This window comes from Chelmon rostratus, chromosome 21, assembly GCF_017976325.1.
Source record: "Chelmon rostratus isolate fCheRos1 chromosome 21, fCheRos1.pri, whole genome shotgun sequence".
Classification (NCBI taxonomy): domain Eukaryota; kingdom Metazoa; phylum Chordata; class Actinopteri; order Chaetodontiformes; family Chaetodontidae; genus Chelmon; species Chelmon rostratus.
The window spans coordinates 11,833,386-11,856,976 of NC_055678.1; the positions used below are offsets into that span (position 1 = coordinate 11,833,386).

Consider the following 23,591-nt stretch of genomic DNA (forward strand, 5'->3'; position numbering starts at 1 on the left):
TCATTCCTGCTAACAAACAAACAGTCATACAACTAGTGGTCCTAAGCAAGTGGTATTAGTTACCTTACCTATGAAAAGAAATGCATAATTCATATAATCAACAAAATTCTGAGGCTGCCAACGTCAACACACAAACAGTCATTTTGTGATTTTACATAAATGCATCAACAGAAATAAAAGTAAATTCAAGTGAATTCAATCCAGTCGAATACTTACTTATCATCCCCAAAAGCAGCAGAGGCAACATGATTTGACTTGCCATCCTCCGAAGCCCAAATTTAAATCCTGCTGACCAAATATAACAAATTAAATTCTAGAAAAAAAATTGACAGTGCATTCCTTTATGTATTCCTATATTCCTTTATATTGCCTATATGGTTTTAATAGCAATTGATGTTTAGAGATTTCATTGCATGTTGATATAGATCATAAGAATGGAAATGTAATCTGCCAAAGATCCTGCATCCAGATCTGCACTAAGAACAAATCTTTTTTTTTCTATTTTTTGAATAGAAAAAAAAAATCTATTTCTTGAATATGTTATTACAATATATCTAACTTATAACCTGCTAATTAGCAAAGACTGTGTTTAATTAAAGGTAATTTATTTTAGCTCTCAGTCCAGTGTGTTTTGTCTGACTGATGCCTCCCATAACATTTAAATTCTGAATTAAAATAATACTATAATCCAGCTGGAAATAAGCGCCACCATTTATCCACCATACAAGTCTGAAGATAATGTCACACAAAAAAAAGAATTTACCTGTTTCTCTGGGCATCCTTTGTTCTTATGTCTCCCATCCATGTGGAACTGCAGGGGCTGCAACAAAACTTTATACGGTACAAACTGGCACAGTTCCATCAAATTGTTGTTTGACCAGTTTCGGGAATTCAGACGGAAAAAATCAAATTGCTTCCTTCTAGCCATTCCATTGTCCGTTAAGAGTAAGGAATTATCAGACTGCATTGAGCAGAAACAAAAAGGCAATGAAATATTCTACCAAAGGCTTTTGTACTTAAGTATGTTGTTTGTTAACTATTGAGGTGTCAAGATGCTTTTAAGATGTTTCATCACAAACAACAGTGGTACCCTTGTAGTCAAACATCGACTCATTTCTGCTTCAATAGAAATGAGACTAATCCCCCTTTGAAGAAAACTATTCAGTACTTGTCTTATAAAATGTCATCAAACAATAAAAAACAAATGATTAACTTGATTTCTGCAGCACTCGATGATTTTCTTTATATGCTGAGAATATATGAGCTGCGCTTTAAGTTATTACCTCAGCTGAAAACAGCATCACATGTTTGTAAGTTATCAGGGTATCTTAGAATTATCTCATCAAAAGACTGGTGTGACTGAATTACAAAGGAACATCGTGGTATCTTCATAGCTTTCATTTTGTTTGCCCGCATGTTTTGAGATATCTATTCAGAGATTTCTGCCTCCGCTCCAGTACAATGCTGGTGAATGGAATTCCTTTTGGGGTGTAGCCAGTATTTAAAAAATGTCTTTCAATGCTTCAATGTCCCTATTAACCTGGATAATCTGCACAACGTCAATGACCATTTATTTGGTTGCATTTTTTTAACCAATAAGGCGATCATTGCCTAACTTTCACCAAGAAGTTACTGACTAACAACTGCTTTGTAGGTCGTTTATAGGTGAGTGCTTTCTGTTGCGAGGTACTGTTGTTTTCTTTCTGTTTTGTTTCTGTTGAAAGGTTAAGAATGGTTCACATACTAAGTTGATTTTTGAATACGCACATCAATAGCATGGTGCAAAAGTGAAAATGGGCAAAGAAATTAGTTTTTCGTGTGAAAAACTTAATTATTATTATTGTAAAAAAAAAAAAAACTGTTGTTTGCCGTACTTTGGTTACTGCAAAATACTGAACTGCACTTTGTGGACTTTCTGAATGCGCATTGTTATTTAGAATTATACAGTATACATTTAAGAATTGAGTAGAAATTTGGTGAATTCAGCCACTCACTTTAATAACTCAGCAAGTAAGCTCAAGCTCAGATAAGATGTAACTTTATTGATCCCATGCCCAGGAAATTATGAAACACTGGGGAAATGATGTACGTTATGTATGTTTATTCATACAGCACAGGTCATAAAGTGAGGGCGTCTAAAATGCATATTACTGCATTCAAGTGCATTCAAACTCAACAGGAAATCTTGTTCCTAGAAATCAAGAAAAAAAAAAAGCTTAAGATTTTATGACTAGTATTATTAATTAGTAATTATAAACTTGAACCACAGACACACCTAAACGATAAATTAATTGTCTGCTGGTAAATCTTGAAAATGGGCGTGCATCAATCTGAAAATGAAAGTATGCCTTACTGAAAAGAAACAATCTGTAGAATGCGTAAGAAAATAAAAACAACTTAAGTTCCCATAACTGGCTTGCAGAACACTATGTGCTTCCTCATATTTAACCTGTTTATGGTGAAAACAGGCAGCTGGGAGGAACTTGTTGCATATGTTGATTGGTATTTGCAGCAGTCGATAGTGCTGAATGTGCATTAAGCAACCCCTCTTCCCCCCAGTTTCACCCAAATCCCTGAATAAATTTATCAAGTTATGTTTTTATTCAAGTTATAAAAATTAGTTCATGTACAGTCATCAGTGAGTCCAGGCCTCCAGAAATAGTCCGTTGTGGCGGCTTCATAAAAATTTAAGAAAGCGCCTACGTATGCAGGATCAGTCAATATGTTGTCAATGATTTTTTGTAAATGATTCCAAAATTACAACAAGAATACCTAAAAAAATGTCTTTTCCTCATTGTGGGGACAGATACTGGTGTAAAGGTGACATATAGCATGAGTTGTATGTGATGGACAACACGTAAATTGATTAATTGATTTTGACTTCATGGGAACTTTAAAGGAGCAATGCCACAGCTGTCTGAGGTGCTGTTACGGATGAAGAGCGGTGCAGTATGTGCAAGACTTTTCTCTCTTGCTGACTTTGCCAAACCTGTGTGGGAGCTCACTGACTGGCAGAAAGATAAAATTAGCATGAGATGTAGTGGCAGTACCGGCCTTATTCACCTATTGCAATACCAACAATTATTCCCTTGGCAAACCTTTAAAAACTTGAAGGGAGAAATCATAGTTCTAACACACACCCCATTAATGAGTAGATGATTTTATATATATATATACACACACACACACACACACAGATCATCATGGCTTAGTCTTGCTGTTAGGACACAGAATTTATTCTTTACCTTGTGTTTTATTTGTACATTGAAAATTATTAACAGCAATTATTTTATCCAAGTTGCATCATTTATGTATTTAAAAGGTTAATATTAAGAATGTCAACTGAAACGGAGACTGACATGAAATTTGTAACAACAACATGCCACAGTGATTGTTGTCATGCTGCCAGATTCAAGGCTTTAAATCTTCCATGACTCATCAGTGGATGACAGCACAGACAAACAAGATCCCGTAGATTGTCACTATAATCTGGGACAAATGGCATGAATAAGATGGCGTCCTCTGATAAAAACATTATGGTGGGGTTGTTGCAGTCATCAAAATGACAAGCCAGGTCATCAAGGAGGTTTCTTGTCTGCAAGAGACCAAAATATACACCATTACAATATCATCTATAAGAGTACAGATTATAAAATATATGAAATGTACATCGACCCAGCGTGGTCCACTCTGTGCAGTTCAGTCGTTCACAGGGATCTGACTCAGCTGCTGAAATAGTGGGAAAAGACTTGAGACATGGAGTGATGAAACAGAACAGGAGAAAAAAAAAACCTACAGCGTGAACGCTTTGCAAGTCCTATTAATGTCCTAAAGCTTAGGAACTTTTATGATCCGGCATCGAGTCGTGGTCAGCTGGCTTCTTCTACAGTAGACTGCAGTGTGAGTGATGAAAGGCCACTCCTCGCCACAGCTGCAATCATCAGTTGATTCAGGAACAGGAACAGGTGTGCCTCCAACCCGTCAGAAGAAGCAGGAACAATGTAACCAATTTCTCCACTAGATGGAGCCAGAGGTGGAGGGCATGACAACTTTCACTCCTTTAAGAAATGCCTTTAAGTATAACTTAAAGGCATTTCTAAATATTTGTAATGAATTTACTGCTTATGTGTCTGTTGTTTGTATGTCTGTTGAACTTTCTACATAAATCAAGCTAACAAAAACTGATCAGAACTCCCTGATATACTAAAATCAGGCCATTAAAAGTACAGAGAATGAAATGGAAGTCAGAAATAGTTTATTATTTGACTGTTACGTCTCTCTTGTCTACTCTGGGCATAAGACAAAGGTGGAAAGACGTCTTACTCTCCTTTGAGAAACGATGTATTCTTGTTTATTATAAAGCACAACAAAAAGATAAGACTTCCCTGGAATTTTCTATTTGCAGATTTCAGGTGAATTGTTTTAGAACCAAAGACACAATCAGTATATATTCAGAAAAGGCATTTTTGAGTTGAAATGTTTAAAAAAATATATATGATATTTCGGGTTGAGGTCCCTATAAAGCCAATTTTATACAGAAGCTAAAAGGGCACTCAGAGAGCACAGTCCTCTGCCAAGGCCAAATAGTAGTAGTAGTAGTAGTACAGTTAGTTGGATGACAAATTTACATTTCCATTACCTTCTGTTAACTTCACCCCTTCTTTCCTGATCACCTTTCTGGTCTTTGCCACCATGCAGTCACACTTATGTCCTTCATGTAGATCCTGGTGAGGCCGATCAGTGAGTTGATGTCTGGCTCCCTCCTGGCATGCAGCTTGATGCCATCCATGTATAGGAGGTGGCTGATGGTCACTCCACCTCTGAATCTGTATCCATAGCCACTGCTTGCTTGAGAAGGTTCAGGCCTTTGCAGAACAGCAGCAGGGACAGTGCATCACCTCGCTATATGATGGTGACTTGTGCAGTGGTCTTGGAGTTGACTTCCAGTGTTGTTTTCCACAGCTGCAGTGAGCTCTTGATGAATGTTATCAGTGCACTGATAGTCTTAGAGTCTTTTGTGATTGCTCCATCAACCAGTTACTGGTGCACTGACCCTCTGATGTTGTTTCCAACGCCCTTTCAAGCTTTACTCATGTGTTGGAGACTCTCAATCACCAGCTGTGATGGCAGCTTCTTCTCTTGATGCTAGATATAGAACAATATCTAACATCAGTTTTTTTGCGTCAGGAACATTTCTATGTCTTAAAAACATAATCCAAACTTTAATTTAATTTAAATAACAAGTTAATTGAGTTTTCTTCACAGAAATGAATGAAATGCTGAGTAACAGGACTTATGTATGTGTTTTAAAAAAGATTTGTTCTACCTTTTATAATCAAGGAGGTCTCCTGACCCACCCCCCGTGAAGCTTTGGCAACCCTGAGTGGGGGCTGGGACCCCCAGATTGGGAACCAGTGTCTGATGAAACAACAAATGAAACAAGCATGTGTTATTTATAAAACATGTTTGATGATTTATGGAATAAAGTGAAACACTGAACTGAGACTGGTAATTAAGCAGACACATTAAAATGATAACAAAACGTACCTATATGAATGAATTCCCAGACAATGCCACTAATTAACTGGATATTAATAATTGCATGTTAAGTATTAGACATTTGCAATGTTGCATTGCTTTAGAGTTAAAGGATAAAACAGCTTTAGGCATTTGTATTTAATCATAATGTAACTTTCATCTCATCCAATGTGGCTGCCCACTTTCAGCTCAGGCTGCACTTTGCTACAAGACCACAAGATGGCAGTATCACATTGTCTTGGATTGGTTTGCCTCCAAAACACCATGAATGAGTGTTTAAAAAATTCATCAGCAGAAACATAATGCACGATGTTTTTCAGTGGCACATTTCTACATATGCTTTTAGTCGGAGAATCATTGTACAGTAATCCCTCGTTTATCGCGGGGGTTACGTTCCAAAAATAACCCGCGATAAGTGAAATCCGCGAAGTAGATATATCTTCATTTTTACTATTATTTTACAATGCAATATTGTACTATAGAATGAAACAAAACGCCAAAACTTGTTTTCACGCCTAAAATGCGTTTAATAAATGCAAATATTAACGTTTTTTTTTTAACAAAAACTATGATACAAAACAGGAAATATTGTCACTCGCGTATTTCACAGTCCATCCAGCTGTGCCTCTTCGTCCTGACTCCGCTGCGCTGTAGCGTCTTTTTCTACTGAAGGCTGCGCAAGAGTCTTTGCCCGAGAGAAGAACATAGTTATGGGTAGTTGTCGGCACTCTTTCTTTTTCTGAGCAAGAAGATTTTTATAAACGGACATGCCACCTTCAATTATATTTGAGAACTGCAATGAACGACTCATCAAAGGGTCCCATTCGTCATAAAAATATCAACTTTTCACTTCTAAACAGTGAAGCCACTGAGCCAAATAGGATTCAGAGCACAATGCACTGTAAAAAAAAAAAAGCGCTGTAAAAAAAAAACACTGTAAAAAAAATCCGCGAAGCAGCGAAGCCGCGATAAGTGAAGCGCGATATAGCGAGGGATTACTGTAAATCAATAACCCAAGGCTGTTTCAGGAACACATCAGCAGCCTCTCCACACAGGTACATCTGGTGTGTATGATTTGCCAAAACAGGCCTCTTAATGATTTTAGTCAGCTTAGAAAATACAGTAACTGCTTAGAAGGTTGAATTTTTCCATCATCTTGCCATGTAGATATTAAGACATAACCTGATTATTGTTGATGAGCTGATCATTGTTGTTGCTGGAAGCTTGCAGCAACCACAGAACCCTCTACTATGTACAATAGAACAAGGTTCATACTTATCTACTGTATTTGAGGGAAGGACTGGGATCCTGTACACAAGTTCTTTTTTTCGATTTAAATTTTTATTTAGAACAAAATCCCAACAGATCTTACAGCACATCATGTAAACATTTTTTTCCTATTTTTCCATTTCCTCAATCCCAGGTAACAGAAAATTCACATAAAAATAGAGTTCAAGTAAAATAAAACAATCAAGATATGACCCCTGACATATAGGTAGCACTGGATGTACACAAGTTCTTAAGCAACAAATGAGATCCATACTCCATGCATACAAATACTTTTTTTTTATGTTTTTAACCTTCACCATACATGATTATTTCTTATATGAGAGACTGAGATTTAATGATAAGAATCATCACAGACAAGCTAAGGATACAACTGACAAACATCATACACAGCAAACACAACAAAGGGCAAGTGACTTCAACTTTAGTATGCTGCACATTGCTGTTCCCGACTGTTGTAAAGCAAATGGACTTCTACTTTTCACCTTAGCCAAATTACAAAACACAAGGGCACAAGGACACAAGGACACAAGGTTGAGGCCTCTCAAATAGAAACACAATCCAAATGTAAATGTACAGTATGCTCAGTGATTTCCTGAGGATTCATATTTCCCACATAAATGACTTCATTTATCATTTTCATCATCACAAATGAAACATTTCTTTAATGCTAATAAAAATCACTGCAAAAGCCCGGAGGATACAACTCATAAACATGACTAAATATGAAAAGGTGAGCAGGAAGTTTCATGAAAACAAATGTATTTTTGATCTTATGGTGCCCTCTAATGTTGTAAAGAAAAACGTAGGAGAAGGATGCATTTCCAAATATTCTGTATCATTTAAAACTTTTTTTGGCCTGCGCCATCACAAAAAAGATGTCTCATTCCACATTTTATTGCAACACAACACAGAAAAACAACTGACCCTTCTTAAATCTAAGCACCGTAATTAAGCTACTGCTGACGGATTAATATGCTGCAGTGTAATATGCACATATTCATCATCGTCTTTGACCTCTCTAAGTCAGAGTTTTGGCCATCAGCAAACTGACAAGCAGGATCACCAGTGAACCAGTCAACTGACCTGAAGCACTTCTCTGTTTCATCATCATGTCTGCAAGAGAAGAACCAACATTGACACAAAATGTATCGATCAAGATGTATGTCACCTACGAGAGTACAAGAGTTCTGAAAAGTTCAGGGAGCTTTACCTGAGACATCTCTCCTCAGGAGGAGTGGTCCTACTGAGATGTCTGCAGTGGCATGGTAGGATACGTCCCTCTTAAATCGCCTGTGGTGACCTGGGTAGCAATGCTGCAGGAAACAACATTAGAGGCTTCTGCTGAGGCACCTGTTGATAATCTATTGAACCTTGCTACAAACACACAAATTCAGTAATACTTACAGCTGAGCAGTTTTTATTGCTCAGAAGACACAGGTGGACCTGGCAGTGGATGTAGATGGATGAGAAGTTGGTAAAGGTGAACATCTTGAATGAGAATCGGGCCACAGTGGAGATGCCGTTCTGAACCAGCTCTACTGTATCATCTGATGGATTAGGACACCTGGAAGACAATGAAGGTTGTAGAGGTTATGTTGTTGTCAGGTGGGCTATAGCAGGGTTATATTGTAAAAGAGAGGATCAGTGGAGAAGCTTATTGTTTTTCAGACAATCAAGAACAAGAAATGAGCATGCGAATGCAAGGTGAAGTTTAAACATCTCCTTTACTGTGCACTAATGAGATCCCAGCGGACAGGGTAGTTGGCAATGTTGACCGGCGTGGCCCAACAAGAGTCCAGAACGGTGGAGATCTGCCTTTCATCGACTCCTTCTGTCCGGACCTCCACATAGAACCTCTGGTCAATTTCCATTTCTATGTTCCTGTCGCTGGTCAGGGGGAAGTGGAAGCCAGAATCCTGGTAGGGGATCATCCTCATATGATACAGCCCTTGGCCAGTTGGAAGCTTCTTCCTTACAATGCTATGAAAAACAACACACAACGTGACTACGCTTGAGATGGAACAATTCACTGCCAGGTTTTTGGCAACTTCCAAGCTCAATTTACTCATTAATTAAGATTTAACCGTTGTGCAGTGAAAACTCACTGGGAATCTTTGACAGATTGACATTTTCACTAACAGAACAGGGACAGACTCCACTGACTTATTTATTAATGAAGGTGCAAAATGCAAGTATGGGGCAATTATACGGAATTTCTGACAAGCAAGGGTACCTGTTTCCAATCTTTGTCATTACCAGCATCACAGCCAACCAATGCTTGTCAAAAGGACTGATATAATATACTGTTATTGGAATACGTAAATATTGAAACCTTATTATCATCACAAACACTGTGAGATTTCACCATGGACACATGGTCACAATAAAAACCACTGTAGTAATTTTAATTTAGTTCGCAACACCGAAGTCAAGAAATAAATTAAATACATAGATAGATGTGGTCACCTCTCTACAGGGTTGATGCCCACAGCCATAGACAGGGCCTGGGCCAGAGGGTATTCACAGCAGAAACTCAGATGAATGTTCTTCTGGCGGCTGATTAGACTTTTATGGGGGTCCACATCGTTCTGGATGGTGTTCTCATAGATGAAATGGGATCCGTTGCTCTTAAAATGGAAATGACAAAATGGTATAAGTTGATTATAGTTGTCATATGACTTATAGGGAACATTTACATCCAAACATCTTGTTAAGTGTTTGTCGAGTTTATGGACTGCACCCTGAGAACTGTCCCACACAGCTGGTCGCCATTGTCAAACTGGAACACCAGTCGTCCATCCTGGAGAGTCCCTTTGCAGGCGTCTTCCTGGAGGTGGAGGGAAGTAGAGTGGAAGCCGGCCTCAAAGAGCTGGCAGCGCGACAGGGACATGATGCCTGAACTACTGTGACAAGTGATGGACGAGTCTATGAAAGAGAAATGGGGAAAAAAAAGTTTTTGTATAGCTTGTCTCATAATTAAAGCTGTAGACAGAATTTTAAGCTCTGTGACTGGATATTTTTTGCTGAAAAAAAAAAAACCTTAGCTGGTGAACATAGCAGAGCAATTAGCTAATAAAGAAAGAAAGATTTCATTTTCTGCGCTCTTGGGTTAGTTTATATTTTACACATGTCATTTTTATTCTTAATGCAATGCAATGTCTGTAACTCATACACATAGCCATTGTCACTTCAGTGATGTAAAAAAAAAAACAAACAAAAAAAACAGTGTTTCAAGAGGAGATGCCCTCACCGTAGCTCTCATTGTTGGGCCGATGGTGGTGCTCATCACAGAAGCAGCCGTAAACACCATTTTTCTCACCACACCACTCATACTCTGTGCAGTTCAGTTGTTCACAGGGGTCTGACTCAGCTATGGAAATAAAGGGGAAAGCATGAGACAAGGAGTGATGAAACTGAAACAAAACAAGAAACAGTCAATACATTTCTTTTTTTTTACAAATGGCAAGCCCAAACTGAGGATTTATTTTCTCATGAATTATCTTGGCTCTCCATTAGCCCAGTGCAAACATACCACACTGCAAAGCCGAGCGCCACTCTGGGATGTTCACCCCCAGAACAGAGCAGGTTTTCTCATAGGCTGAGACAGCAGAGCACAGCATGCCGTTAGCTGGAGTGTAGAGGCAGAGATCGTAGACACAGGAACTGAAAAATGGCTCGGGGTCAGACTGCAGGTGACAGGCACTGAACGGGCCGCTGGTGTTGCTGATGACACTGCAGAGCTCAGAGTATTCTTCCTTAAATTGACAGTCATTCAATCCATCGCCACTCTCATCATCTGTGGATCCACATCTGGAAAGGACATATCATGCTGCCATTACTGTCTGCTGCAATAACATCCATGAAATTATCCACACTGCTTTTCATTACAGCTCACCCTGGATGGCTTGTGGGTGCCTTCCAGCTGTGTCCAAAGTGATTGTCATTTTGTGCCAACGTGCCATTGGGCAACACTTTGTCATCTGCAGGGTCACTGTTGAAGTTTCCACACATCCCGGTGACTCTGTTGTCACGGTTTTGACCGATTCTGACCAGCAAAGTACTCCGGCCATCAAACTGGACTATCAAGTCAATGGCATTGACCACAATGTAGCTTCCCTGCCTTTCTACCTGAGCTAATGTTCCTGCAGTGGTGGGAAGAGAGACCTCATTTCCATTTACCTGGAGGGAGGAGAGAGAGCGAGATGGAGAGGAAGTGAGGGCACTTGTTTTCAATGTTTACAGCGGACAAATGTAGAAAGTTGTCCATCTTGAAAGTAATTAACAGGTTACCGTGACTCTTTTGTTGGTTCCAATTCTGATTTTTGCACTCTCTGGCTCATTTGAGAGGTATATATCCACTGCTGAGACAAACGACACACGGTTGTTGCCACGGTGATTATTGGTGGCTGCCACCTGAAAGTGGGTTTCATTGGTTCTGTGGTCCAAACTCTCAGTAATGATGTAAGAGCATGTTCCCTGGAAATGAGCCACTGCTCCGTCAAAGGTGATGTAGTGTGGGTCCCCCCACACGGTGCAGGTTGACATGGCATCAAAACAGCCCAGCTGGCCGTTTCTGATAGTGCACACTTGTGCAGGAGTGCAAGGCGCTGCAGAACAGCGCAGGTCATTGGGAGCGTGGCACTTACATTGCTGGGAGCAACCTTCTGTCCAGAACGACTCACCAGCCTGCAGCATAGAGACAAAGAGGTGCATGGAAATTTATGAAATTGAGCTTGTGCTACATTAAAGGGGAATGGGATAATTAAATGTTGGGTATCGCACATTTATAGTCATGTGATATACCACATATTTCTGGAAAATTGGCTACATTGCTCAGAATAAGACTTCCATCCAAAGTTGTCTATGTTAGTCTGTCACTGTTAACTAAAACTAATATTTGATGTGGAGTTCCTCTTTAACCCTTTAAAGTAGCAAATGTTTTTTCCAGGTTAAAGTAATTCAATGAAAATTCACAAATGTAGTGTAGTGTAGTGTGCACACTGATGGTGATGGTTGGCAGAGGCAGGCAGATTAAATGAGACACTGGAATTCTGACACCTATGATGTAGAAGAAAAAGCCCTTGACCAAAGGAAACATGGGGGTTTTATTCATTCATAGGTATATGACTTACATTATAGTAGAAGCCATCATATTGGCAGCCACAGCTTTCTATGGGGATGCAACTTGCCCCACTCCTGGCAAAGCCTTCATCACAGAAACATCCCTCCGAGCAAACCTGCTCACAGGTGGCATCAGTGCTGCTGGCACAGGTGTGGCCACAGTCTGTACCACACAGCTCATAATGGCTGTTGGCTGGACAGTCAAGCCCTTCATAAGCAAGGAAAGAAATGATGTCAGTTTTTTCAAAAACACCCCTTTGGTCATTCCTTTGACTTAACTGAGTTGTAGATAAACAACACACTGATGGGTGGACTTACTGCAGGTGGTGTTCTCTCTCCAAGGGTAGATTTGAACATTAGCAGACTGACAGGCACTGACATATGCCTGAATGGCCCTGCAGAGAAGATCTTGGCCCTCATTTCCCGACACACAAACATCAAACACGCAGTCATTGAAGTATGGCGTTGGGTCCACCTGCTCATGGCAGAAGCTGAGAGGGCCGTCGGCTGCCTGAATCACCTCACATTGAGCTCTAGCAGGTAGATCGTTGGTACATTGCGGGCAGGAGGAACCACAGCCATCACTGCAGGTGTAGTTGCCTTCCACCTTCCAAGCTGTCCCAAACTCATGTGGAGTGGTAACCATCATCCCAGATGGGGTGAGGTACTCATCATTTGGATTTCCATTGAAGTTTCCACAAAGCCCACATGTTTGTTCACTATTGATGGTAATAAAAAGAGAAAAATCCAGTGTCATTAATCAGATCATGAGTTTGGTCATTCAGTCAATCAACCTTTATTTGCATTGCACCTTTCATATGGGTTAGTGCAATTCAAAGTGATTTATGAATGCACATGGGAAATAAAAATGATCAAAATATAACAAAAGCATAAAAACAGATAAAATGGTTGGGTTTTAAGTTTTCATAAACCTGTAATTTGAAGGCACGGAGATAGACACTGTACTCCATCCATCGTACGTGACACTCAGGCCAAAATCAGTACTGACAAATGTGCGAGATCCACTTGTAAAGATGGACACTAGACCTCCATTCAAGAGAGCTGGTACATTTTTAGTTATTCCATTGACCTATACCATTGGAAAAACAAAATTGAAAGGACAAGACAGTGTTGTTTGTATTAGAACCTGATTGATACCATCATTGGTAAGAGCTTAATATATACCCCTATTCACAGAATTCAAGATTTTTTGTCTTTTCTTAAGATGAAGAATATCGTTAATGATTCAGAAATGATTTCGCTCACCTCGACCGTACCGCTGCTGCCCCTTGACATCCGGATTTTATAGCCCCACACATCCACAAAAACTTCAGTTGTGATTGAAACTGGCAACCCATTCCACGGCTCATTCTTAGCTTCCACCGCAAATTCATGGAGTTCATCAGTGGCGTTACAAACTGTCGCCAGAACATAGCGGCAGGTTCCTTGGAAGTCGTAGGCCTTGCCATCAAAGGTGAGGTAGTGAGGGTCTCCAGAGGCAGAGCAAGTGCCATGAGGGTTGGGATGGCAGCCAAATTCACCCTCCACCACACGGCAGGACTCCTGGGGACCACAGGAGTTTGGGGTACAATAGACTGCCCCAGCAGTGCCATCACACGTACACAAGCTCTGACACTCCTCACCATCCCAGAACTGTTCGCCCCCTTGCCGATAGCGTCCTTGGTGATAGCATCCGCAGGATGTTGGTGGAACGCACTGGTTCCCATTGAGGACGAAACCGTTATCGCACTGGCAACCTTCCTGACATGCAGTGTCACAGGAGAAGGGAAAGGAAAGGCTGGGGCAGGCGGAAGGACAAGTGGTTCCACAGAGTTCATAATGGCTGTTTAGAGGGCAGTTTTGTTCTAGAGCAACACAAAAAAACATGATTCAGCAAGGTCACTGGATTTATTTATTTTATATCAAAGCCAGGGGGCAAAGTGCTTACCACAGCCTGTTGCATTCCTCCAGTGTTCAAGGGCAACGCCCTTCTCTTGACACATTAGTGCATAATCTCGTAGGGCTTCACACAGTGCTGATGCTGGATTTTTAGAGGCACTAATGATTTTCACACAGACATCCACTTGCTGCCATGGGTCCACCGTGGCCCAACACTGGGTAAATGGCCCATGCGGTGAGCCAAGAATACCACAGTACTCTGAAGAATTGTAATTTGTTGTTAAATTATCATTCCCACTTTCCACACAGTGTGCAGCAAGGGAGCCATCTCGCCAGCTGTCCCCAAAGACCTGAGAGCTGTTGACCAGGATGCCATTGGGAGTGCGGAAGTCATCATGTGAGTGACCATTGTAATTACCACAGAGTCCACCTAGTGAGCCATTGTAGATACCAGGTGCAGTGACACTCACAAAGTGAGGAAAAACTGTTTGCACAGTTACACCAAAGGAGGTGTGAAGGATGATGCTGTGAATGCTGCTGTGGTAGATTTGGATGTGATTGGATGCTGAGCTGAATGGTAGTCTGATCAGCTGACCGTCAACCTAAAGAGCCATTTAAACAGCTAGTGTCAGATTGATTGGGTGACAACATTTTCAGTTTCTATCACAAACAGAATCCTTTTTTTGGACAAAAGGTGTTTTTTATGCATTAATCAAAGTAAGATTGCTGCATTAAAGACAGAAATAATTATGTTTTTTAGCAAAACCATCCTCTTGTTGCAGCACTATTTTTGCCACATCAGTTTTTGAAATATTTATTTTAGTCACTGACCTGAACTGTGCTGCTGCCTGTCATGTCAATGGAGATTTGTGTGCCCTGTGCCTCAAACTTGAGCAACCGGGCAAAACCCTGCTGGCCTCTTGGCACTTTTTCTGCTGTCACCACAAAGTGCGGGTGATCAGACAATCCCATCACCTTGGCAAGGGTCAGTCGACATGCCCCAGGATACTGGTACAGCACTCCATCAAATGTGTGATATGACCCTGGGCCCCTTGTCCAGCATGTTGCGTAGCTGTTAGGTCTGCACCCTCTTTTTCCTTCCACCACACTGCATGATTCAAGCGGGCCACAATTATGGGTTTCACAGGTCATGGAGCCATAACTGCAGCTGCACTGTCTCCCACAGTCCTCATCTAGTATTACAGTTTGTCCAGAGCTGTAGTAGCGACCCTCAAAACTGCAGCCACAATCAGAATGAGGGACACAGACCCCAGCACTAAGGATGTAGCCTGAATCGCAGATGCAGCTCTCTTGGGGAGGGAGAGGGCAGTTGTGCGTAGAATTGGGGTTGACACAGGTAGCTGGACATCCGGTGCCTTGGGACTCAAAGTGGCTGTTGGACGGGCAGGGGATTTCTAGAGAAAAAAATTAAATCAGTACTGACATCATGGACCATTTACTCAAATAAAATTTTGAGGTTATGTTGCTCGACTGACAGACGTACCACAGAAGCCTTGTCTCCTCCAGCTTGGCAGCTGTATGCCTTTCTGTTGACACTGACTTGCATATGCATTTAGTGCTTGGCACAGAATGGGCTGGTACCCTCCTCCTACACACAGATCATACACACAACTCTCCACAAAGGTTTGTGGGGGAAGTTGTTGATGGCAAACAGCAAAAGGTCCAGAACTGTTCTGGAGGATACCGCAATGGACAGCATTGCTGTACAAAACTGTCTGATCCTCAGTGCAAGCAGCACACTCTAGACCTCCACACTGTGCCTCACAACCTGTCTCGTCGTCATCTGGTGCTTGCCAGCTGTTGGCAAAAACCACATCAGAGCTCACAATCTCGCCCTGACGGGTTCGAAAGTCATCCCCAGGGTGATTGTTGAAGTTTCCACACAGGCCACACGTTGCATTCAGGTAAGAATAGGGCACGCTGATCCTGACGTAATGATTCGTGTCGTAAGAAACCTCCAAGCCAAAGTCAGTGCTGACGATCACAGAAAAGCCTGACTGATAAACCTGGACAGTGCCGTTGCTGAGATATAATGGAGTGGCTGCAAAGTCTCCATTAACCTGTAAGCACACCAGCAAGCATGACATACTTGTAAAAACATGAACTAAATAAAAATATTGCAGTAGGTGGAGCAGTAGTCCATTTTGCTAACCTTAGCCTCACCAGGATGGCCCTTCACCAGCTCAATAGTTTCACCATAGACATACACTTTGACCAGTCGTGTCCAGGAAACATGAGTGCTTCCCCGGTGCTCATTCTTGCCCTCTACTCGATAGTAGGGCAGTTCTTGACCACATTGCTCTGAGAGAACGTAAGTGCAGGTGCCCTGAAAGTGAAACACTGTGCCATCAAAGGTGTAGTAATGTGGATCACCACTAATGGTACAGGAGCGTCTCTGCACTGTCTGGCAGGAGAAGTGATAGCCAGTTGGCTTGCAGATTTGGGAAAAGGAGCAGGGTTGGCTGTGACACTGCAGGCCATATGAAGTGCAGGTGCACTTGTGTGCACAGGTACTGTCAGCCCAGAATGAATCACCCATCTCCACGGGTTCACCTTTGAAAGATATACAAAGAAAAGTGGCATTGACTTTAACATGCAAACACTATTACAATTTAAACCATGTTTTTATGCATTTTGCCTTCATAGAAAACAGTAGAGGAGGACAAGAAATGAGGGGATAGAGAGGAAGATGACATGCAAGAAAGATGGGACACCAAGATGCCCCAACCTTTCGACTTGTGAACACTGCAGTACATTGACGTACAAATACAAATAACACATTTTGAAATAATATCTAATGACAAAAAAGTCTAAGAACATACAATTAAAAACCTGTACGTAACGATTTGGGGCACAACATAGTCAGCTGTTAGCATCATATTAAGCATTATTTCAAAAATAAGCACAGATTTATGATCAGACTTGTCAGAATCTTGATGGAGTGGTAGTCATATATGTACATTACTGTAAAGACGAACATATGGTGACCACCCTCTGCTTCTGGCCTTACCATTGAAAGTGCAGCCTCTTGTTCCATTGTCTAACCGGAAGACCCAGCGACCGGGTACATTGACATTGCTGGTCACGCGGAAACTTGAGTTACTGCCTGTTGCATTGTTAGAGAATGATCCAGGGATGGTAAAATGGTGGACGGAGTAGATTGTGTCATATCCTGCCTGCATGTCACATAGATGAAATTCATTTTTTGTCTTATGTATTTGTACATTTACATTACTGCATTTTAGTACATTTAAATAAGCCATGCCAACTTAAAAACACATTTTGCAGATCACTGCATATAATCTTAGTGACTCTGACCTGTACATTGTGATTTGATAAGGCTATTATCCCATAGTTCATCAGCACAAAAGAGTACTGGTCACCAGAGATCAAGACTGCTTGGATTGTAGTTTCCTGGAAAGAAAAAAAATTACTTTTGGTGTCTATAGTGAGTATGGCAATAGGTCAAATTCACATACGCGTCCTATGTATTTGCTCATTTAGAACGAGGTGACTTACTGTTCCAGTCATTGGATAGTAGGCCATTTTATACCATGTTGCAACTAAGACCCAGGTGGCATTGAAGTTCAGTCCTGGAAAGTACTCATTAATGTCTCTTGTAGCCCGTTGGAGAACATTCCCACTGGTGTATTGGTTGTAGTAGACCAGACCATTGACTCTGTTATCAAAATCTGTCCAGAATGGAGCGATGACGTCTCTGTATCCATACATTGGAAACCTTTGCGGATACCAATTACTCCATGAACTGTCAAAAGTCATGTGTCCATTGTGGTTCACCTGAAGACAAATAAAACAGTTGTTACCAACAAATAATTTGTAGCCATCGACTACAGTCATTAACAGCCGCATGTTATCAAACTTCAATATATTTATATATAATATTTTAGAACCACATCATAGATACATCAATACATTGACTATAACTAACTCCATTGATTCAACAATACCAGAAAGAATAATTTGGATTCCTTCAATAAACATACCAGATTTTTAAAAAGTCTTCAAAAGATCTGGATTTTGTAGTTTTTTTTAATTGTTTTTACATACGTAAATCTGATAATAGGTCTTTCCGAAGTAAACAAAAGGCTGTTGCAGGAGAATTCGAGGCGAACTTCCATCAAGTGCTCGCCAGGTTGTCATTCCAGCAATTGGGTAGAAGTTTCCTAGACAGAATAAAACATTGGCCTTATTGGCAAAAGTCATGTTGGCAAATGTTGGAGTGTTTTTCACATTTAACATTTTCTCAGTCACCACGCCTAACCATTAACAAACAGATTATATTTTGGCAGAGTGACACTGACATAACATTACTGCTGGGTGTAGCTACAGGTGCACCAGAGCACATTTCAGACCACATCCCAGGTGCGTCGTAGAGCAGGCACACTGGCGAAAGACTCCATTTCAGCCTGATATCAGCTAACTCAACAGTCAGCTGTTTGTCTTACAGAAAAGCACCCCCTTAGTCTCCACACTTTTAACTTTGCTCTGTTAACATCACATTATGTCTTTAAGTGGCTCTAAACACTGGGATGAGATGTGAACTGTGTATAATTATAACTGTCATAGGATTGTGCATGTAAAACATACATGCTAGGGGATGATGATAATGATAAGGAAATTTCATGTGAAATGACAAAACATGAAGGATTTGTCTGAACTAGATTCACTGAAGTGTTCAATATAATCTGATGCCGAAAAAAGACTAAAATGTTAACAGTGTTCATTGACTAAAATAAGACTAAAATGCACAGACATGTACTGAACTAAAACTTGAATGAACAAACAAACCGGATGATGTTGAATAAATATGATAAAAACTAACAAGGAGATTTGACAAAGGACGAAGAGTAAATAAAAAAAATAGCAGACAAAATTAACACTATCCTGAAGTAATAACTGCTTTGAACTACTGATTGAAATGCTTGAATATGAACAAAAGACAAACTAAGAGGTATCAAAGCTTCAACTTACCTGGAGTCACTGGAGAAGTCACCTGAGAAGTCCCTTGAGTAGTCGCTTGAGTAGTCGATTGAGTAGTCGCTTGAGTAGTCGATTGAGTAGTCGATTGAGTAGTCGATTGAGTCGTCCCCAGAGGAGTCACCGTGCCTATGAAAACAAATGAATGAATACAGTTGGATAAATTAATAGAAAACAACAGCAGACAAAAAGTCAGTTGGTGAACAACACATGAAGATCTTCTTTTGTAGGGGTGAACTTATCAATATCAGTACACCATGACGTCACTGCTGGGCATAGCTACAGGTGGAGCAGAGCACATTTCAGACCATGTCCCAGCTGCAACTGGGGGGAACACTCTTTGAGTGTGAAAAACATTCAACAGCCAGCTGTTCAGCTTACAGCAAAGCAAACCCTTTCCTCTGGCGTCAAAGCGTGGTACCTCCTCAATCTCCACACTTTTATCTTTGGCTGTGCTCTGTGAACGTCACCCACTTTCTTCAAGTGGCTCTAAACTGGCATGAGATGTAAACTGGGTTTACTGGGTGCACACACTGAGCATAGTCAGGGTCCGTGAGTGTGTGTGTGTGTGTGTGTGTTTGTGTATTGGTAAACGCAAGTGTCAGTTATACACTGGAGTGTCCGTGTAAGTGTCGCACGTATCAGTTACATGCCAGGGGATGCCATCGTGAAACCGTATCACTGCAGACTGTTTGAAAAATGCAGATGTTTCAGATAGACAGTTTTATTTAAGACATTTTGATGATGAAAAAAGACTAAAATGTCAGCCTGTGTTCATTGACTAAGATAAGACTAAAATGCACAGACATGTACTCAACTAAAACTTGAATAAAAAACAAACAGGATGACGTTGAATAAATATGATAAAAACCAACAAGGAGATTTGACACGGGACAAAGACTAGATTTTTAAAAAAGTCATACAAAATTAACACTATCCTGAAGTAAAAACTGCTTTGGACTACTGATTGACATGATTGAACTGTGTGTCTGACCTGTTAATAGTTTGAACCAATGAGAACTAAGGTTTTCTAAGCTTCAGCTTACCTGAAATCACCGGAGAAGTCACCTGAGGAGTCACCTGAGGAGTCCCCGGTGGAGACGCTGTGCATATGAAAACAAATGCATGAATACACTTGGATAAATCAGTAGCAGTGTGTCAGTACACTATGACATCCCTGTTGGGTGTACATTTCAGACCATGTCCCAGTTCCAACCAGAGGGGGGCAGTGAAACACTGCCTTTCAAACTGGTATTGAGATGAGTGATACATCAGGGCGAGACCAGTAGCACACACCATAAGCACAGATAGGGCTTGGTGAGTGGGAGTGTATGTGTGTGCATTGGTAAATGCAAGTGTCAGTTATACACTGGAGTGTCCATGCGTGTGTGTGAACTGTATCGGGGCAGACTGTTTGGAAAATGCTGATGTTTCAGAAGGATTGCAGGTTTATTTAAAGCACGACTAAAATGAAAATAAGACTAAAATGCACAGACGTGTGCTCAGCTAAATACAGCTAAAAATGATATTGACTAAATATGATTAAAAAAAATAACTAGGAGATTTGATACAGGACAAAGACTAGATAAAAAAAAGGTCAGACAAATTTAACACTATCCTGAAGTAAAACTGCTTTGGACTACTGATTTTGACATGATTGAACTGTATGTCTGACCTGTTAATAGTATGAACAAACGAGAACTAAGAGGTTGTCTAAGCTTCAGCTCACCTGAAATCCCTGGAGAAGTCATCAGAGAAGTCACTGGAGAAGTGACCTGTGGAGTCCCCGGTTGAGTCGCATGAGGAGTCCCCTGAGGAGTCCCCTGAGGAGTCCCCTGAGGACTCACTGTTAATATGAAAACAAATGCATGAATTCACTTGAATAAGAAAATAACAGACAAGATGTCAGTTAGTGAACATCACCTGAAGATCTTCTTTTGTCTAAGTGAACTTTACAACGTCACTACTGTTTGGGAAATGCTGATGTAGACTAGAGTAGACTAAAATATCTAAGTTTCAGCGTACCTGAAGTCACCTGAGGAGTCACCTGAGGAGTCACTGTACCTATGAAAAAAAACACATGTTACTGTTGAGTGTTGTTGCAGGTGAGAGTACATTTTGGACCACATCCCAGCTGCTACCAGAGGGGGGCGGTAAGACACTGCCTGTCAAGTTACTCTTTAAGTATGTAAAAAAAAAAATTCAACAGCCTTCAAATTTGACAAGCTGCAGGTAACATCTTCTGTTCAAAGCTGCTCATTCCTGCTAACAAACAGTCATACAACTAGTGGTCCTAAGCAAGTGGTATTAATTACCTTGCCTATGAAAAGAAATGCATAATTCATATAATCAACAAAAATCTGAGGCTGCTAACGTCAACACACAAACAGTCATTTTGTGATTTTACATAAATGCATCAACAGAAATAAAGGTGAATTCAAGTGAATTCAATCCAGTCGAATACTTACTTATCATCCCCAAAAGCAGCAGAGGTAACATGATTTGACTTGCCATCCTCTGAAGCCCAAATTTAAATCCTGCTGACCAAATATAACAAATTAAATTCTAACATTCGAAGGCTGCACAGTCGTGCAATCCTATATGGTTTTAATAGCAAATGATATTTAGAGATTTCATTGCATGTTAATCTAGATCATAAGAATGAAATTGTAAGTGCAATTGTTTCAGAGAAAATGGCACAAATGTTTTAACAATTATATCCTGCAATGTGACGAAATTCTGACAAAAATCCTACATCTATGGCAATATTTCTTATAGTTCTTTGTGGCATTTATTTTATTTTATTTTATTTTTTTACATCTCCCTATTCTGCTGGGGTTTTTTTTCCGACTACTGTTGCCTGCTGCCTGTTACATTTTCCCGGCTTGGGATTAATGAAGTCTCATCTTCTATTTCTGCATCTGCACCTGTACCCAGATTTGCATCAAAAACAAATAACTAGCTCAATTTTTTTTTGGGGGGGGGGGGTTTATTTTATTTTATTTATTTCATGAATATGTTATTACAGCATATCTAACATATAACCTGATAATTAGCAAAGACTGTGTTTTATTTAAGGTAATTTATTTTAGCTCTCAGTCCAGTGTGTTTTATCTGACCGATGCCTCCAATAACATTTAAATTCTGAATTAAAATAATACTATAATCCAGCTGGAAATAAGCACCACCATTTATCCACCATACAAGTCTGAAGATAATGTCACACAAAAAAAGAATTTACCTGTTTCTCTGGGCATCCTTTGTTCTTATGTCTCCCATCCATGTGGAACTGCAGGGGCTGCAACAAAGCTTTATACGGTACAAACTGGCACAGTTCCATCAAATTGTTGTTTGACCAGTTTCGGGAATTCAGACGGAAAAAATCAAATTGCTTCCTTCTAGCCATTCCATTGTCCGTTAAGAGTAAGGAATTATCAGACTGCATTGAGCAGAAACAATAAGGAAATGAAATATTCTACCAAAGGCTTTTGTACTTAAGTATGGTGTTAGAAAAACTATTGAGGTGTCAAGATGCTTGTAAGATGTTTCATCACAAACAACAGTGGTCACCATTGTCATAAAACATCGACTCATTTCTGCTGCAATAGAAATGAGACTAATCCCCCTTTGAAGAAACTATTCAGTACTTGTCTTATAAAATGTCATCAAACAATAAAAAACAAATGATTAACTTGATTTCTGCAGCACTCGATGATTTTCTTTATATGCTGAGAATATATGAGCTGCGCTTTAAGTTATTACCTCAGCTGAAAACAGCATCACATGTTTGTAAGTTATCAGGATATCTCAGAAATATCTCATCAAAAGACTGGTGTGACTGAATTACAAAGGAACATCGTGGTATCTTCATAGCTTTCATTTTGTTTGCCCGCATGTTTTGAGATATCTATTCAGAGATTTCTGCCTCCGCTCCAGTACAATGCTGGTGAATGGAATTCCTTTTGGGGTGTAGCCAGTATTTAAAAAATGTCTTTCAATGCTTCAATGTCCCTATTAACCTGGATAATCTGCACAACGTCAATGACCATTTATTTGGTTGCATTTTTTTAACCAATAAGGCGATCATTGCCTAACTTTCACCAAGAAGTTACTGACTAACAACTGCTTTGTAGGTCGTTTATAGGTGAGTGCTTTCTGTTGCGAGGTACTGTTGTTTTCTTTCTGTTTTGTTTCTGTTGAAAGGTTAAGAATGGTTCACATACTAAGTTGATTTTTGAATACGCACATCAATAGCATGGTGCAAAAGTGAAAATGGGCAAAGAAATTAGTTTTTTGTGTGAAAAACTTAAAAATTATTGTAAAAAAAAAAAACTGTTAAGTAATCAAGAGAAGAAACTTGAGTCATGAGGTTATTTATCCACCAGTGACAGTTTGGCGTATAGAATTGCATTTTGTGGACTTCCTGAATGTGCATTGTTATTTAGATTTATACAGTCTACATGTAAGAATTGCACAGAAATTTGGTGAATTCAGTGATTCACTTTAGTAAAGTGGAAGGGCAAAGTAAGTTTAAGCCAAGATAAGATGAAACATAACTTTATTGATCCCATGCCCAGGAAATTATGAAACACTGGGGAAATGATGTACGTTATGTATGTTTGTTCATACAGCACAGGTCATAAAGTGAGGGCGTCTAAAATGCATATTACTGCATTCAAGTGCATTCAAACTCAACAGGAAATCTTGTTCCTAGAAATCAAGGG

General features: G+C 40.2%; 1 protein-coding gene across 1 annotated transcript in view; it reads right to left on the bottom strand.

Moving 5' to 3' along the window:
• The window catches only part of LOC121625294 (IgGFc-binding protein-like), a 35,397-nt gene extending 13,252 nt beyond the window's left edge, over positions 1-22,145 (bottom strand). Inside the window, exons 1-31 of the mRNA XM_041963382.1 lie at positions 22,109-22,145; positions 21,336-21,407; positions 20,893-20,931; positions 20,597-20,713; positions 19,914-19,970; positions 18,862-18,996; positions 17,938-18,053; positions 17,389-17,667; positions 17,188-17,283; positions 16,880-17,045; positions 16,022-16,422; positions 15,353-15,929; positions 14,680-15,263; positions 13,898-14,450; positions 13,216-13,814; positions 12,882-13,039; positions 12,268-12,668; positions 11,961-12,157; positions 11,119-11,514; positions 10,724-11,007; positions 10,361-10,638; positions 10,079-10,198; positions 9,569-9,753; positions 9,295-9,455; positions 8,557-8,808; positions 8,233-8,392; positions 8,039-8,141; positions 7,857-7,941; positions 4,705-4,865; positions 764-787; positions 217-288 (exon numbers count right to left, since the gene is read on the bottom strand). Coding sequence (XP_041819316.1) covers positions 217-288; positions 764-787; positions 4,705-4,865; positions 7,857-7,941; positions 8,039-8,141; positions 8,233-8,392; positions 8,557-8,808; positions 9,295-9,455; positions 9,569-9,753; positions 10,079-10,198; positions 10,361-10,638; positions 10,724-11,007; positions 11,119-11,514; positions 11,961-12,157; positions 12,268-12,668; positions 12,882-13,039; positions 13,216-13,814; positions 13,898-14,450; positions 14,680-15,263; positions 15,353-15,929; positions 16,022-16,422; positions 16,880-17,045; positions 17,188-17,283; positions 17,389-17,667; positions 17,938-18,053; positions 18,862-18,996; positions 19,914-19,970; positions 20,597-20,713; positions 20,893-20,931; positions 21,336-21,407; positions 22,109-22,124 — 6,844 coding nt within the window. The 5' untranslated portion in view covers positions 22,125-22,145. The remainder of the gene's footprint in view (positions 1-216; positions 289-763; positions 788-4,704; positions 4,866-7,856; positions 7,942-8,038; positions 8,142-8,232; positions 8,393-8,556; positions 8,809-9,294; positions 9,456-9,568; positions 9,754-10,078; positions 10,199-10,360; positions 10,639-10,723; positions 11,008-11,118; positions 11,515-11,960; positions 12,158-12,267; positions 12,669-12,881; positions 13,040-13,215; positions 13,815-13,897; positions 14,451-14,679; positions 15,264-15,352; positions 15,930-16,021; positions 16,423-16,879; positions 17,046-17,187; positions 17,284-17,388; positions 17,668-17,937; positions 18,054-18,861; positions 18,997-19,913; positions 19,971-20,596; positions 20,714-20,892; positions 20,932-21,335; positions 21,408-22,108) is intronic.
• Between the last annotated feature and the right edge of the window lie 1,446 nt (positions 22,146-23,591).